Source organism: Impatiens glandulifera, chromosome 9 (assembly GCF_907164915.1).
Source record: "Impatiens glandulifera chromosome 9, dImpGla2.1, whole genome shotgun sequence".
NCBI lineage: Eukaryota > Viridiplantae > Streptophyta > Magnoliopsida > Ericales > Balsaminaceae > Impatiens > Impatiens glandulifera.
The window spans coordinates 17,289,140-17,300,371 of record NC_061870.1 but is presented as its reverse complement, the minus strand read 5'-3'; the positions used below and the strand labels follow the sequence as shown (position 1 = coordinate 17,300,371).

General features: G+C 30.7%; 1 protein-coding gene across 3 annotated transcripts; it reads left to right on the top strand.

The window, feature by feature from the left end:
- Nucleotides 1-5,433: 5,433 nt before the first annotated feature.
- On the top strand, nt 5,434-9,610 carry LOC124914110. 3 transcript variants are annotated; one of them, XM_047454591.1, is made up of 17 exons: nt 5,437-5,659; nt 5,728-5,845; nt 5,928-6,118; nt 6,206-6,313; nt 6,612-6,676; nt 6,943-7,048; nt 7,217-7,300; nt 7,730-7,876; nt 7,952-8,148; nt 8,230-8,263; nt 8,346-8,430; nt 8,498-8,565; nt 8,641-8,754; nt 8,867-8,902; nt 8,988-9,074; nt 9,172-9,263; nt 9,365-9,610. In XM_047454591.1, the coding sequence occupies exons 1-17, from the start codon at nt 5,525-5,527 to the stop codon at nt 9,474-9,476; spliced, it is 1,779 nt and encodes a 592-aa protein (XP_047310547.1). In that variant the 5' UTR covers nt 5,437-5,524; the 3' UTR covers nt 9,477-9,610. The 3 variants fall into 3 exon arrangements, 2 of the variants coding, with proteins under 2 accessions (XP_047310548.1, XP_047310547.1); XM_047454592.1 differs by lacking the exon at nt 7,217-7,300 and having other exon boundaries at nt 5,435-5,659; XR_007096801.1 differs by lacking the exons at nt 8,867-8,902; nt 8,988-9,074; nt 9,172-9,263; nt 9,365-9,610 and having other exon boundaries at nt 5,434-5,659; nt 8,335-8,430.
- The last annotated feature ends 1,622 nt before the right edge of the window (nt 9,611-11,232 follow it).

Here is an 11,232-nt window from a genome sequence, read left to right as displayed (position 1 = left end):
AATGCAACAAAAGAGAATATGAGAATGCTTAAGAAAAGACTCTTTCATTTAGTTTCCACAATGTTTATTAAACTTTGTATATTGTATAATGTTGCAAAATTGTTATTTTGGTAATTAAGATGCATATATCAACTAAAATAATTGAAAGTTAACAAAAGAAGAAACATTCTAACAAGTCTATAATAAAATATCTTATTTTTGTTTTTCCAGATTTAGGTATGAAAAAGAATAAACTAGTATATTGTTCAAAAGAAACAACATTTCAGGAGGCATGAAAAAAATAAGGTTATTTGAGAATGAAGGAACTCAACATGGAGTCTGAGAGTATCAATGGTCTTGGTCAAATAAAGACACTGAAATCACATTTTGAAGCAAAACAATGAAAAAATCAATGAACAGGGTAACAATTTGGTTGGTACTTTAAACAAAATAGGAGATGCCCTTAGAAGGATTGCAGACAAACTAATGACTTGGTTGCAACCAAGATTTTATCATTTTCATTAATTTTTTTTTAAAGAGATTGTTTGCTTCAAAATGTGATTTCAGTGAGTGTGTTCTGACTTTGACAAAGACCATTGATCAACTCAGACATCATGCTGAATTATTCACTCACATTCTCAAATAAATCAAATTTGGTGTTGAATTTAAAATATAAAGTCTTTGTAGCCTAGTTGGTTAAAGAGTTGTACTTGTTTTGATAGATTGCAAGTTCGAAACATACCTCTAGCATTTTTAATTTTATTTTTAACCGTTTTAAATTTAAAAACGGGTCAATCCACAATCCGACCCAAGTATCCAAATTAACCACAACTCTCGACCCGGCAATCCAGACACTTTAAAAATTAAGCATCATTATATATATATATAGATATGTAAGACCAAACTCCAAACAAGGTAAAAGTCTCACTAAAGTGAAAAAGAAATCATTTGAACTTAATATAAACAACATGTTTTGGAAAGATAACAATGAAAAATGCTCTAAACAATGTGAAAAGAGACAATGCATATCATTCAAATACATTCCAAATAACTTACAAGTAATTAAGAAGGCAATGTGGAATTTGTTTTGAAATGGATGGGTGGTAACGATAGCACGAGAAAGAGCCAAATCCACAAGGGAATGAAACTTTGGTCATCCAATTCCCCAAAAGCCACGTTCAAGTTCTTAGTCCTAGTAGCTCTGACCACTGCCCCATAATATTTTATTGGGATAAAAAGGAAAGAACCAAACGTCCCTTCAAGTTCTTCAATTTCTGGATGAAAAGTAACGATTTCAATGACATTTTCAAAAACGTTTGGACCGAACAAATTCTGGATACAAAATATACCAAGTCAGCCAAAAGTTGCCCATCTCAAAACCAAACTCCAAAAACTTGACAGGAAACGGTATAGTAACATCTCTTGCCGAGTCATTGAAGCCAAGTCAAAGATGGAAGCCATCAAGAACAGCCACCTTTGCCACAACGGCGCGAGACAAGGGTACGATGACGAAAAAGAGGCCCTCATAGAATTCCGCAATCTCAGCTTCTACGAGAAAATCTTCGCTTGCCAGAATCAAGGCAAAATTGGCTCTCGCTCGACGACAAGAACTTCAACCTAATCATGTTAAAGAGATAGTTGAGGACTCTCAATCAAATCAAGTTGAAGTGATTGCTGATTAAATAGAGAGGAAGATACTCAAGTTAATCAAGAGGAAGAAGAGATTTCAATGTTGATATAGAGGAATCCAAAGTTGCTGAGAATTCTAAAGTTGAAGAAAATAAGGACAATGATCTCGAAATTCAAGTTGAGAACAACAAGGTGAAGAATAATTCTTTCTATCAAATCAGAACGGGTTCATATAAAGGAAAAAATCAAAATAAAAATAGGCATTATTCATCAAACTCTCTAGTTAAGGACAAGGGAAGAGGAAGGACAATGGAAGAGGAAGGACAAGGGAAGAGAAAGACAACATATTGAAACATCAAGTTGGTATGGAAATAAAACTCCTAATTGGGATAATTATATTTTGATACAATTTGTAATCTTTGTTTGTAATCTCTGTTTTCGTATGTTTGATTACTACTAATCAGGTTCTTTAGGGTCGTTTAATTGTTATCTCTTAAAGAATATTTAATTTGACCTATAACCTAGAGTCCAAGACGCCTCATTGTCTTTTTTTCTCTAAATATTAAAACTTCATTAATAAACAAGATTGACCAACAAACTTGAAAAAGAAAGACTAAACACTATAAAGATTTGAGGATATGAGCAACAGACGACCAACCAAAGATTTAGAGTATTATTCGGATTAATAAAGTTCTATATGACAAATCCGATCCAACTAAATAGATTTTTCATTTCACAAATTAACCATTAATGTTTTTAATAGTTTAAAATTGTGTCTAACGGGATTTGAATCATGGTCTCTATTATATAGTATTAACACTTCAACTATTAGACCACTTAAAATTTTATATTTATTATTTTGTGTATGCATATATAATTTATATGACTAACAATTAAAAATAATACTTTTATATATATATATATATATATATATATATATATAATATTTGTATTTTAAAAATATTTATTAAATATTTATTACTTTAATATATTTAAATTAAATTTTTATTTTTAAAATTTATTAGTTTTTTCACTAAGGCTTTTATATATATATATATATATATATATATATATATATATATATATATATATATATATATATTTCTCGGAAAACCAATCACCAATTTCAATCACAGTTTCACACGCTTCATATCATTTAGCAAATCAACCACTAATCTCAATTGACCTCTAATCTCATGACATCACGATCTTTTGTAACCGATTTTTTATCTCTCGACAAACCACATCTCAATCACACTTTAACACGTCTATTATCCCTAAGAAAACAAACCACCAATCTCAATTGACATTTAGCATTGTGACCTCACACTTTAGTCAATCAAATATTTGATTCATATTTTTTAATCACTTTCAATTGTTATCGGCCTAATATCCCTCGGCAAACCACATCTCAATCACACTTGGTAAAAGAGTTGTATTTGTTTTGTTAGGTTGCAAGTTCGAAACATATATATAACATTTTTATTTTATTTTTAACTCTTTTAAGTTTATGGGCGGGTCAACCCACAATCCGACTTAATCATCCATTTACTTTCACACATATATCCAAATTAATCACAACTCTCGACTTGGAAATCCGGACACTTTAAAGTTAAGCATTATTATATATATATATATATATATATATATATATATATATTATTTAGTTAAAAAGTTTAACTTATATCGTTTAGAATGTCTCACGTTCATCAAATTTGGTGTTAAATTTAAAATATAAAATCTTATTAGTCAAGTTATTTAAATGGTTTAACTTGTTTTTGTTAGGTTGCAAGTTCAAAACATACATATAGTATTTTTAATTTTATTTTTAACTGTTTTTTTATGGCGGATTAACCCACAATCCGACACAAATATATATTTACTCTCACATATATATCCAAATTAACCAAAACTCTCGACCTGACAATCCAGATACTTCTTTGAAATTAAGCATTATTATATATATAGATAAGGAGATACATATATAACATTAATTTACAAATAAAATAAATAACATCTAAAAAATTAAATCTAGATGTTACATAAAATAAATTTGCAAATATTAAGATTCTGATGAAACTAATCCTCACTCACGATTTCCTTAGGGTAACTTCAAGGACGAATTCATTTGAATTCAATAACAATGAGTGATGAAAGAGAACATGTTAAAAAAACTAATTAAGCGGTGTCAGAAAAATTTCTACCCAAAATTCTGAGCGGTAGTAAAATTTATCTTTGCCCGATGGTTGGTAACCAACGTAAAAAAAGTTATGCTAAATTATAACTGATCATATATAAATATGGTTAAACTAGCGAGAAATCCATTAAAATGATTGCAAGATACATATTAAAAGGACATTCAAATTAAAAATTAATTCCAAAAATTCCTTAAAAGAAAAATAAAAAAGAACTCTAGTTTCGACAACATCTTCTTCTTTGCTGTAAAGAATGTGATGAATATAGAATCGAGAAATGATCACAAATACGATTGGAGGATATGAGCAACAGACGACCAACCAAAGATTTAGAGTATTATTCAGATTAATAAAGTTCTATATGACACATCCGATCCAACTAAATAGATTGTTGTACTGAATAAAACACAATATCAACTCAAATATGAATAACAAAACACTCTCCGATGCTAAAATGGCCACCAAAAAAGTCACGAGTGTTTTTAAAATTGGCAACAAATTAAGTATGTAGCCCCGCAAACACACTTAATCATTTAACCAGGCGCTGAACTTGTTGTCTGACGGGTTCGAACCCAAGACCTTAGGGTTAGTATTCACCTCTTATTAAAAATGGGACAACGAATTAAGTATGTAGTCCGCAAACACACTTAACCATTTAACTAGGCGTACAACTTGCCGCCTGACGGACTCGAACCTAGGAACTTAGGGTTAGTATTCACCTCTTATTGTCGCTAGGCTAGAAGTAAAACTACTAAAGATATTTGGGGAGATATAACTTCAGATGAAAATGCACTCATTCAATTCTGGAGAGGAATAGAAGGGAATAAAGAAAATAGAAAATTATGTCAGATATGGGATATTTCGTTTGAGAAAATCACAAGTAGAATCAAAGTAAAAACGCCATATGCGCTAATTGATTGTTGTTGTTGTCTATAATTCAATTATTGTTTCATTATTAAATCTAGAAATTGTCTAGATCTGATCTTAAACTTTCGTATTTTTTTTTCCTCTTTTGGCTTATTTTAATGAAATGGTACTAAACTATCTTTCTAATAAAAAGGAAGGAGAAGAAGTCACTAGTAGTAAGATGACTTTTCAACTTATAAAAAAAATAGAAAAAGAAAATTATAATCCCAACTAACTATTTGTCTTTTAAGTTCTTAATTTATTTGTTTAGAAATTTATTTAAAAGAATGTTTAATTAGTTTCATTATTTAGGTTATTTATTATATATGGTACATTTTTTAAAATGACACCAACAAGATTGAGAGAAATTTTCGGTAAAAAATATGATTGAATCTAACAGCTTAAAATTTCTGAATAAAAAATTATATTTGTACAGTAGAGTAATGATAAATATCGAAAATTTGATGTCATAAATAATGTCGGAAATGATGAATCAACACGTGATTAAACTGAAAAATAAAATTTCTAAACTCTTATTAGATTTAAGTTTAATCACGTTATAACATCATTATCACATGATTTGTGCTGATATCCTTATTTTCTATAATAAAAATGCATATATTTACTATTATAATAAAAATATTGCTAATTTTAGAGATAGTAATTGAATATGATATCCATTCCACTAACTTCCTAATTCAAGATTTTTCTATTCTTTGTTCTTATTCCCACCAAAATCTGTCTCGTCATCAGATAAGAGTTCGTATCTCTGGGCGTTAACGTGTTCAATTCTCAGAGTCTTTCTAGTTCTAAAGATGCTGCTCCATCCGCGTATCTACACCACCAATGGCGCCATCCAAATCCAGTACCACCCATGTAAGATTCCAACGTTTAGTCGACGACGCCGGAAACTGTTTGTGGAAGCACAATCCTCTCCATCAAGAACCCAGGTAATGGATTTCTCCCATTTCCCCTCCCTATCTCTCTTTCTCTGATACTCAAAAATGGAGTCTTGCAGAGGATAATGGAAAGCATTTCCTCGACTGGGGAGGCTGGTGGTGCTGGGGGATCATACTCCTATAATGCATTGAAAAGATTGGATCAGTTATGGTCTAGTATTTACTCTGATCAACGCGGTAGGTAAATTATAGCAGTGATTATGTGATGATAATGACGATGTTATGTATAGATGATAAGTATAGTACCTTAAATATGCAGTTGAGAAAGAAGCTACCAAAGAAATTGTTTCAACTGTTCCTGGTTTATTTACTGAATCTGATCTGGCTGATAAAGTATCTGAAACATTTGATGTGATTGTTTGTGGTGGTACTTTGGGAATCTTTGTGGCTACTGCTCTCAGTTGCAAAGGCCTTCGTGTTTGTATTGTCGAAAGGAATATACTAAAGGGGGTATACTGTATACACCATTGATCTCTGTAATGGTTTCATCATTGATTTTTAGCTCACAACACTTAATTTGGATTATAATTTGATCAGAGGGAGCAAGAATGGAACATTTCTAGGAAAGAACTGCAGGAACTAGTTGAAGTTGGCATTTTAGATGAAGATGATATAGAACTCGCTATTGCTTCCAAATTTAATCCTGTAAGTTTCTTCCATTGAATTGCAACAACCATACTTTTTTGTTTTTATACTCAAAGGTCTTGTATCTGTTCTTTCAAAATAAATTGACAGTTTCTGAAATTGACTGACGATGAACTGAATATCATAGTTGGGCTTACATTTTTTTGGGTTTTCACTAGTTTTTTCTACTTTAAACCTTTTAGAAGGGGATGGGGATGGAGTTGAACTAATCTTCTATTGGAGTGTAAATATAGCCAGTAGTCGTTAAAGAGACATAATCTTTTAGGTTGTTGAAATCACTTGATTTGTTTCTTTGCAGAACAGATGTGGGTTTGATGGAAAGGGTGAGATTTGGGTTGAAGATATCCTTAATCTTGGTGTATCGTGAGTACCATTTTTTTCTTCTTAATCTTCAAAAACACATTCTTGATTCCCTTATCATCGTGTGACCATAGGTAGCTTTGCTTGGGCGAGGTTTCTTATTCTTTCATAAACATTTCGACAATGTTTTGTTTTTTGAAATGATAAAGTTATTTTTCGTTCATTCATAACTAACGTGAATGTCGCATGAATCATGGTGAAACATCTAGATAAAACATATGACCAGAGTGAATAGTTTTTGATTGAATGGTTTTATGTTGGTATTCTAGGCCTGTGAAGCTCATTGAAATTGTCAAAAAGCGTTTTAGTTTACTTGGAGGAGTTGTTATAGAGGATTGCAGTGTATCGAGCTTATGCATATACAAGGACTCAGCGGTAAGAATACTAACATCTCTAGCAGTGGAAATGTACATAAGTTTTTTAGTTAAAACACTTCAACATATGGGTTTTGTGTGAATATGGTTAAGTCTTTTATTGAAGTGAATCAATTACTTTACGCTTCAGGTCTGTTCTGATTTAACCACAAAAAAATGAAAATGATAGGTGTTGAAACTAGCTGATGGGAAGATTTTGTCATCACGTCTCATCATTGATGCAATGGGAAATTTCTCTCCGATAGTAAAACAGGTAAAATTATGGTTATAATCAGAGTTTATTTTTAAAAAAACTCAGTTCAAATTATAAAATACAAACTATACATCACAAACTTCATCAGTTTAATGTAAAAGTATCAGAACTAACCTAATCAGCTACATTGCTACATGTGTCGTGGATAACATTTGATCCGATCCAATCCCCATTCTTGTCTTTGCGAAGTGTCTAGAAATTAGTTCCAAACATATTACGTAGATCATTGCTCAAAAAGTGTATCTGTAAATCTTCGAGTAAAGTCTCTTCTCTCGTTTGTCTTTCTAATGACCTAATTTTGTAGGTCATGAAATCTCTTAGGACTCTTGTTCTCCATACAATTATTGAATTTTCTCGGAATGACATAACTGTATGAACAATCACAAAATAGCATTATGTAATGTTGGTTTGTTGTTAACTAATTAACAGATTAGAAATGGAAGAAAGCCAGATGGTGTTTGCCTTGTCGTTGGTTCGTGTTCTAGAGGATTCCAAGACAACTCTACTAGTGACGTCATATTCAGTAGTCCTTCAGCTAAAAATGTCGCCCAATCCAAAGTACATTACTTCTGGGAGGTAACTGCCATTTTTTGTTGTTTTTTTGTGGATTAAGATGTCAATATTTTGAATTTCTTTTGGGTTAATTCGCAGGCGTTTCCTTCTGGTTCGGGTCCTTTGGATCGAACTACTTATATGTTCACTTATGTTGATCCACAACCTGGATCCCCTAAACTAGAAGATTTATTAGAAGATTATTGGGATCTCATGCCTAATTATCAAGGAGTCCCTTTTGAGAATATGGAGATTTTGAGAGTTATTTTCGGCATTTTCCCTACTTATCGTGACAGGTGATTTCCTTTTCTTTTGAGAATATCGTTGTTTTCTCGTGTTTTTGGATCTGACACATTTTTTTTGTGTTGAATTGACAGTCCATTGCCAGCAGCTTTTGACCGTGTTCTTCAGGTTCTTATTGCAGTAGAACATTACACAAGTTCGTAGGAATTCATAAGTCATTTATCACATGGCATATATAGTCTTTTTGCAGTTTGGTGATGCTAGTGGCATTCAATCTCCCGTTTCGTTTGGTGGTTTCGGGAGCCTTACAAGGCATCTTGGAAGATTATCAACCGGTATGAACTAATTTCGCTCAACACTCTTTAATTTATTTTTTCTCATTAATATGATGTTTTAATGAAGGCATATATGAAGCAATGAAGGATGATTTACTGGATTCTCAAAGCTTGTCATTGCTGAACCCGTACATGGTTGGTTTTCTATGAATATGATAGTATTATCCATTTATAGGAACTTTCAGTTAACCAAAAATGGTAATTTGTCAGCCCAATTTAAGTGCGTCGTGGTTATTTCAAAGGGCAATGTCAGCAAAAAAGAACGTTAATGTTTCTCCAGACTTCATCAATGAACTTCTTTATGCCAATTTTCAGAGCATGGAGGTTCGAGAAACCCATAAAGCCCTTGAACGATTATTAAAGTTTTGATATTTGCCCACAAACTCTAATTTTCATATATTTTTGTTTTGTCATTCTTCATTGATTGAATCATTAGAGGTTGGGAGATGCTGTTCTAAGGCCATTTCTTCAGGTTAATCTAGTAATTATATCCGTCTTTGATCTGTGGTTTATACTACGATTTGTTGGTTAGTTAAATACAGTTAAAAATCATGCAGGATGTTATACAGTTTGGGCCACTTGTGAAGACCTTAGGCCTTGTGATGATAACTAAACCTCAAATAATTCCATCAATCTTCAAGCAGGTTATATAATATAAACATTCTACGAAAAGAAGTGAAAAACTATCGTTGTGGATTCGTGTTATATATCATTGGCCTCGGTTCCCTTGTTGTTTTTAAGGTTGGAATTCCGGTGCTTGTTGATTGGTCTGGACATTTCTTCATGTTGGGTTACTATACTTTTCTTTCTACGTTCCTTGATCCGACTATAAGGTACAAATAATATTCCTCATTATTGAAAAAGATTCATATTTCATTTGATTTTTGCAGTATTGATGAGATTTTGAAAAACTATATATATACTTTTGAAATAGGCCACTGGTTGATACATTTCCTGCTAGAATGAAGTTTAAATGGAAGCGAAAACTTGAAGCTTGGAAATATGGATCTGGTTTAGACTACAGTTTGAGTCAAAACGACAAGTGAAGTTATCCGACCAATTTATAGATATTGGAGTTTGATTCTATTACAAAGTTTGGAGTGAGTTGGATTTATTTAAATTAAGTTATAGTATATATATATATATAAAGTGATGCTTAATTTTAGATTCACTCGATTATAATTCGAATCTTTTTTGTAATACAATATGAATCGGGTTCTAATATAAATCAACCTCACTTAAGAATATGGGTATAAGTTATTATCAAAAGATCATTTATTTAATTATTTTTATTATTTAATAAAAATATATTTAAAAAGTTTTTGAATACTTATTAACTATGAATGTAAAAAAAAAATTATTTTTAATTATATTTTATATTTTTTTAATAAATAATTATATATATATATTAATTATTTTATTTGTATTAATTATTTTATATTTTTTGATATATTTAAATAAAAATATATTATTTTATTTGTATTAACTATTTTATAATATTCATCTCATTTTTTTATTTAGGTTAAAATATTCTCTTACTTATTTTCTTAATTTAACATTTTTAAATCTTAAACTTTTTCTTCAGTTAATTATTTTATATATACATTAATAATTATATTTGTATTAACTATTTTATAATATATAATTATATATGGAAGGGATATGTCATGAAAAATAAAAAAATAAAAAATAAAAAATTGTTTTTACAGAGGTAAGAGGTCCATATGGCATTGAGCTGTCTAAGGGGGTGAGTATGGGCTCTTCCCAAAGTCGGTCATCATGAAATGGTTGAGTGCAAAATTTATTAAGGATACATAGAGTACAAAGTTGTATAATAATGATCATGGGATGGGATGAAATGGTTGGTTGATTGATTGATTGATTGAAGTTGCCAATAATAATGAGATGATTTTGTTAATATTAGATGAGTGTTAATTTTTAATTGTTAGTGATATTAATTACATATTAATATATAAAATTATATAAAAAAAATTAAATTGTGTAATGATTAATGGTTCCTAATGCAAAGATCGAGGATTCGGATCTCAACAATGGATAAATACGTGAATAAAGATTATTGATTAACCAAAATTTGGGTAAAATGTTTGATTGAGAAAAAAATAGTTATGTTGTTGGCTGAAGTGAGATTGTAAGAGTAATTATATATTCATATATAAAATTATAAGAATAAATCAGTAATCTTAAATAGTGTAATTGTTAATGGTTTATAATGCATAATAAAGATCTAGATTTAAATCTTCGTTAGGTGCAAATTTATAATAATTATAAAATTTAATATAAAAGAGTAACGATAGATAAATATGTGAAAGAAGATTGTTGGTTGACCGAAATATAGATAAAAATGAGATAAAGAATATGTTGTTTAGTGAGATGGTAAGATGTTGATAAATTCCCCCTATTTGGAAATATTAGTAAACGTGTTCTCAAAGAAATGAGGAGATGTTGTGTGATAATGATAATTAAATATATGAATAAGATTAATTGTTAACTGAATTGAAGAGTCACGAATAAGTGGTTAAAAGATAATGAGATTAAAAGGCCATGAGATGGTTAAGTGTGATATGTTGGTTGGTCGAAATGAGATGATAAGAGGTCGGTTAACTATGATTTCCCGATGTGGCGTTACAGTTGGTATCAGAGTCGACTCGGTGGTAAGAACAAAGTGTCACATGAGAGCATCCCTTGAATCCCCGCGGGAACAAAGTGTCATATGGGTCACTTCTAATGTCATAACTATGCAGAGCCGAACCCGAGGTTTGGGTTGCCCTAGCTTCGATAGAA

Coding starts and splice junctions, on each gene's coding strand:
- LOC124914110 (XM_047454591.1), top strand. CDS start 5,525: ATGCTGCTCCATCCGCGTATCTACACCACCAATGGCGCCATCCAAATC. Junction 6,119..6,205: donor AAAGGAATATACTAAAGGGG/GTATACTGTATA, acceptor TAATTTGATCAG/AGGGAGCAAGAATGGAACAT. Junction 8,755..8,866: donor CCAATTTTCAGAGCATGGAG/GTTCGAGAAACC, acceptor TTGAATCATTAG/AGGTTGGGAGATGCTGTTCT.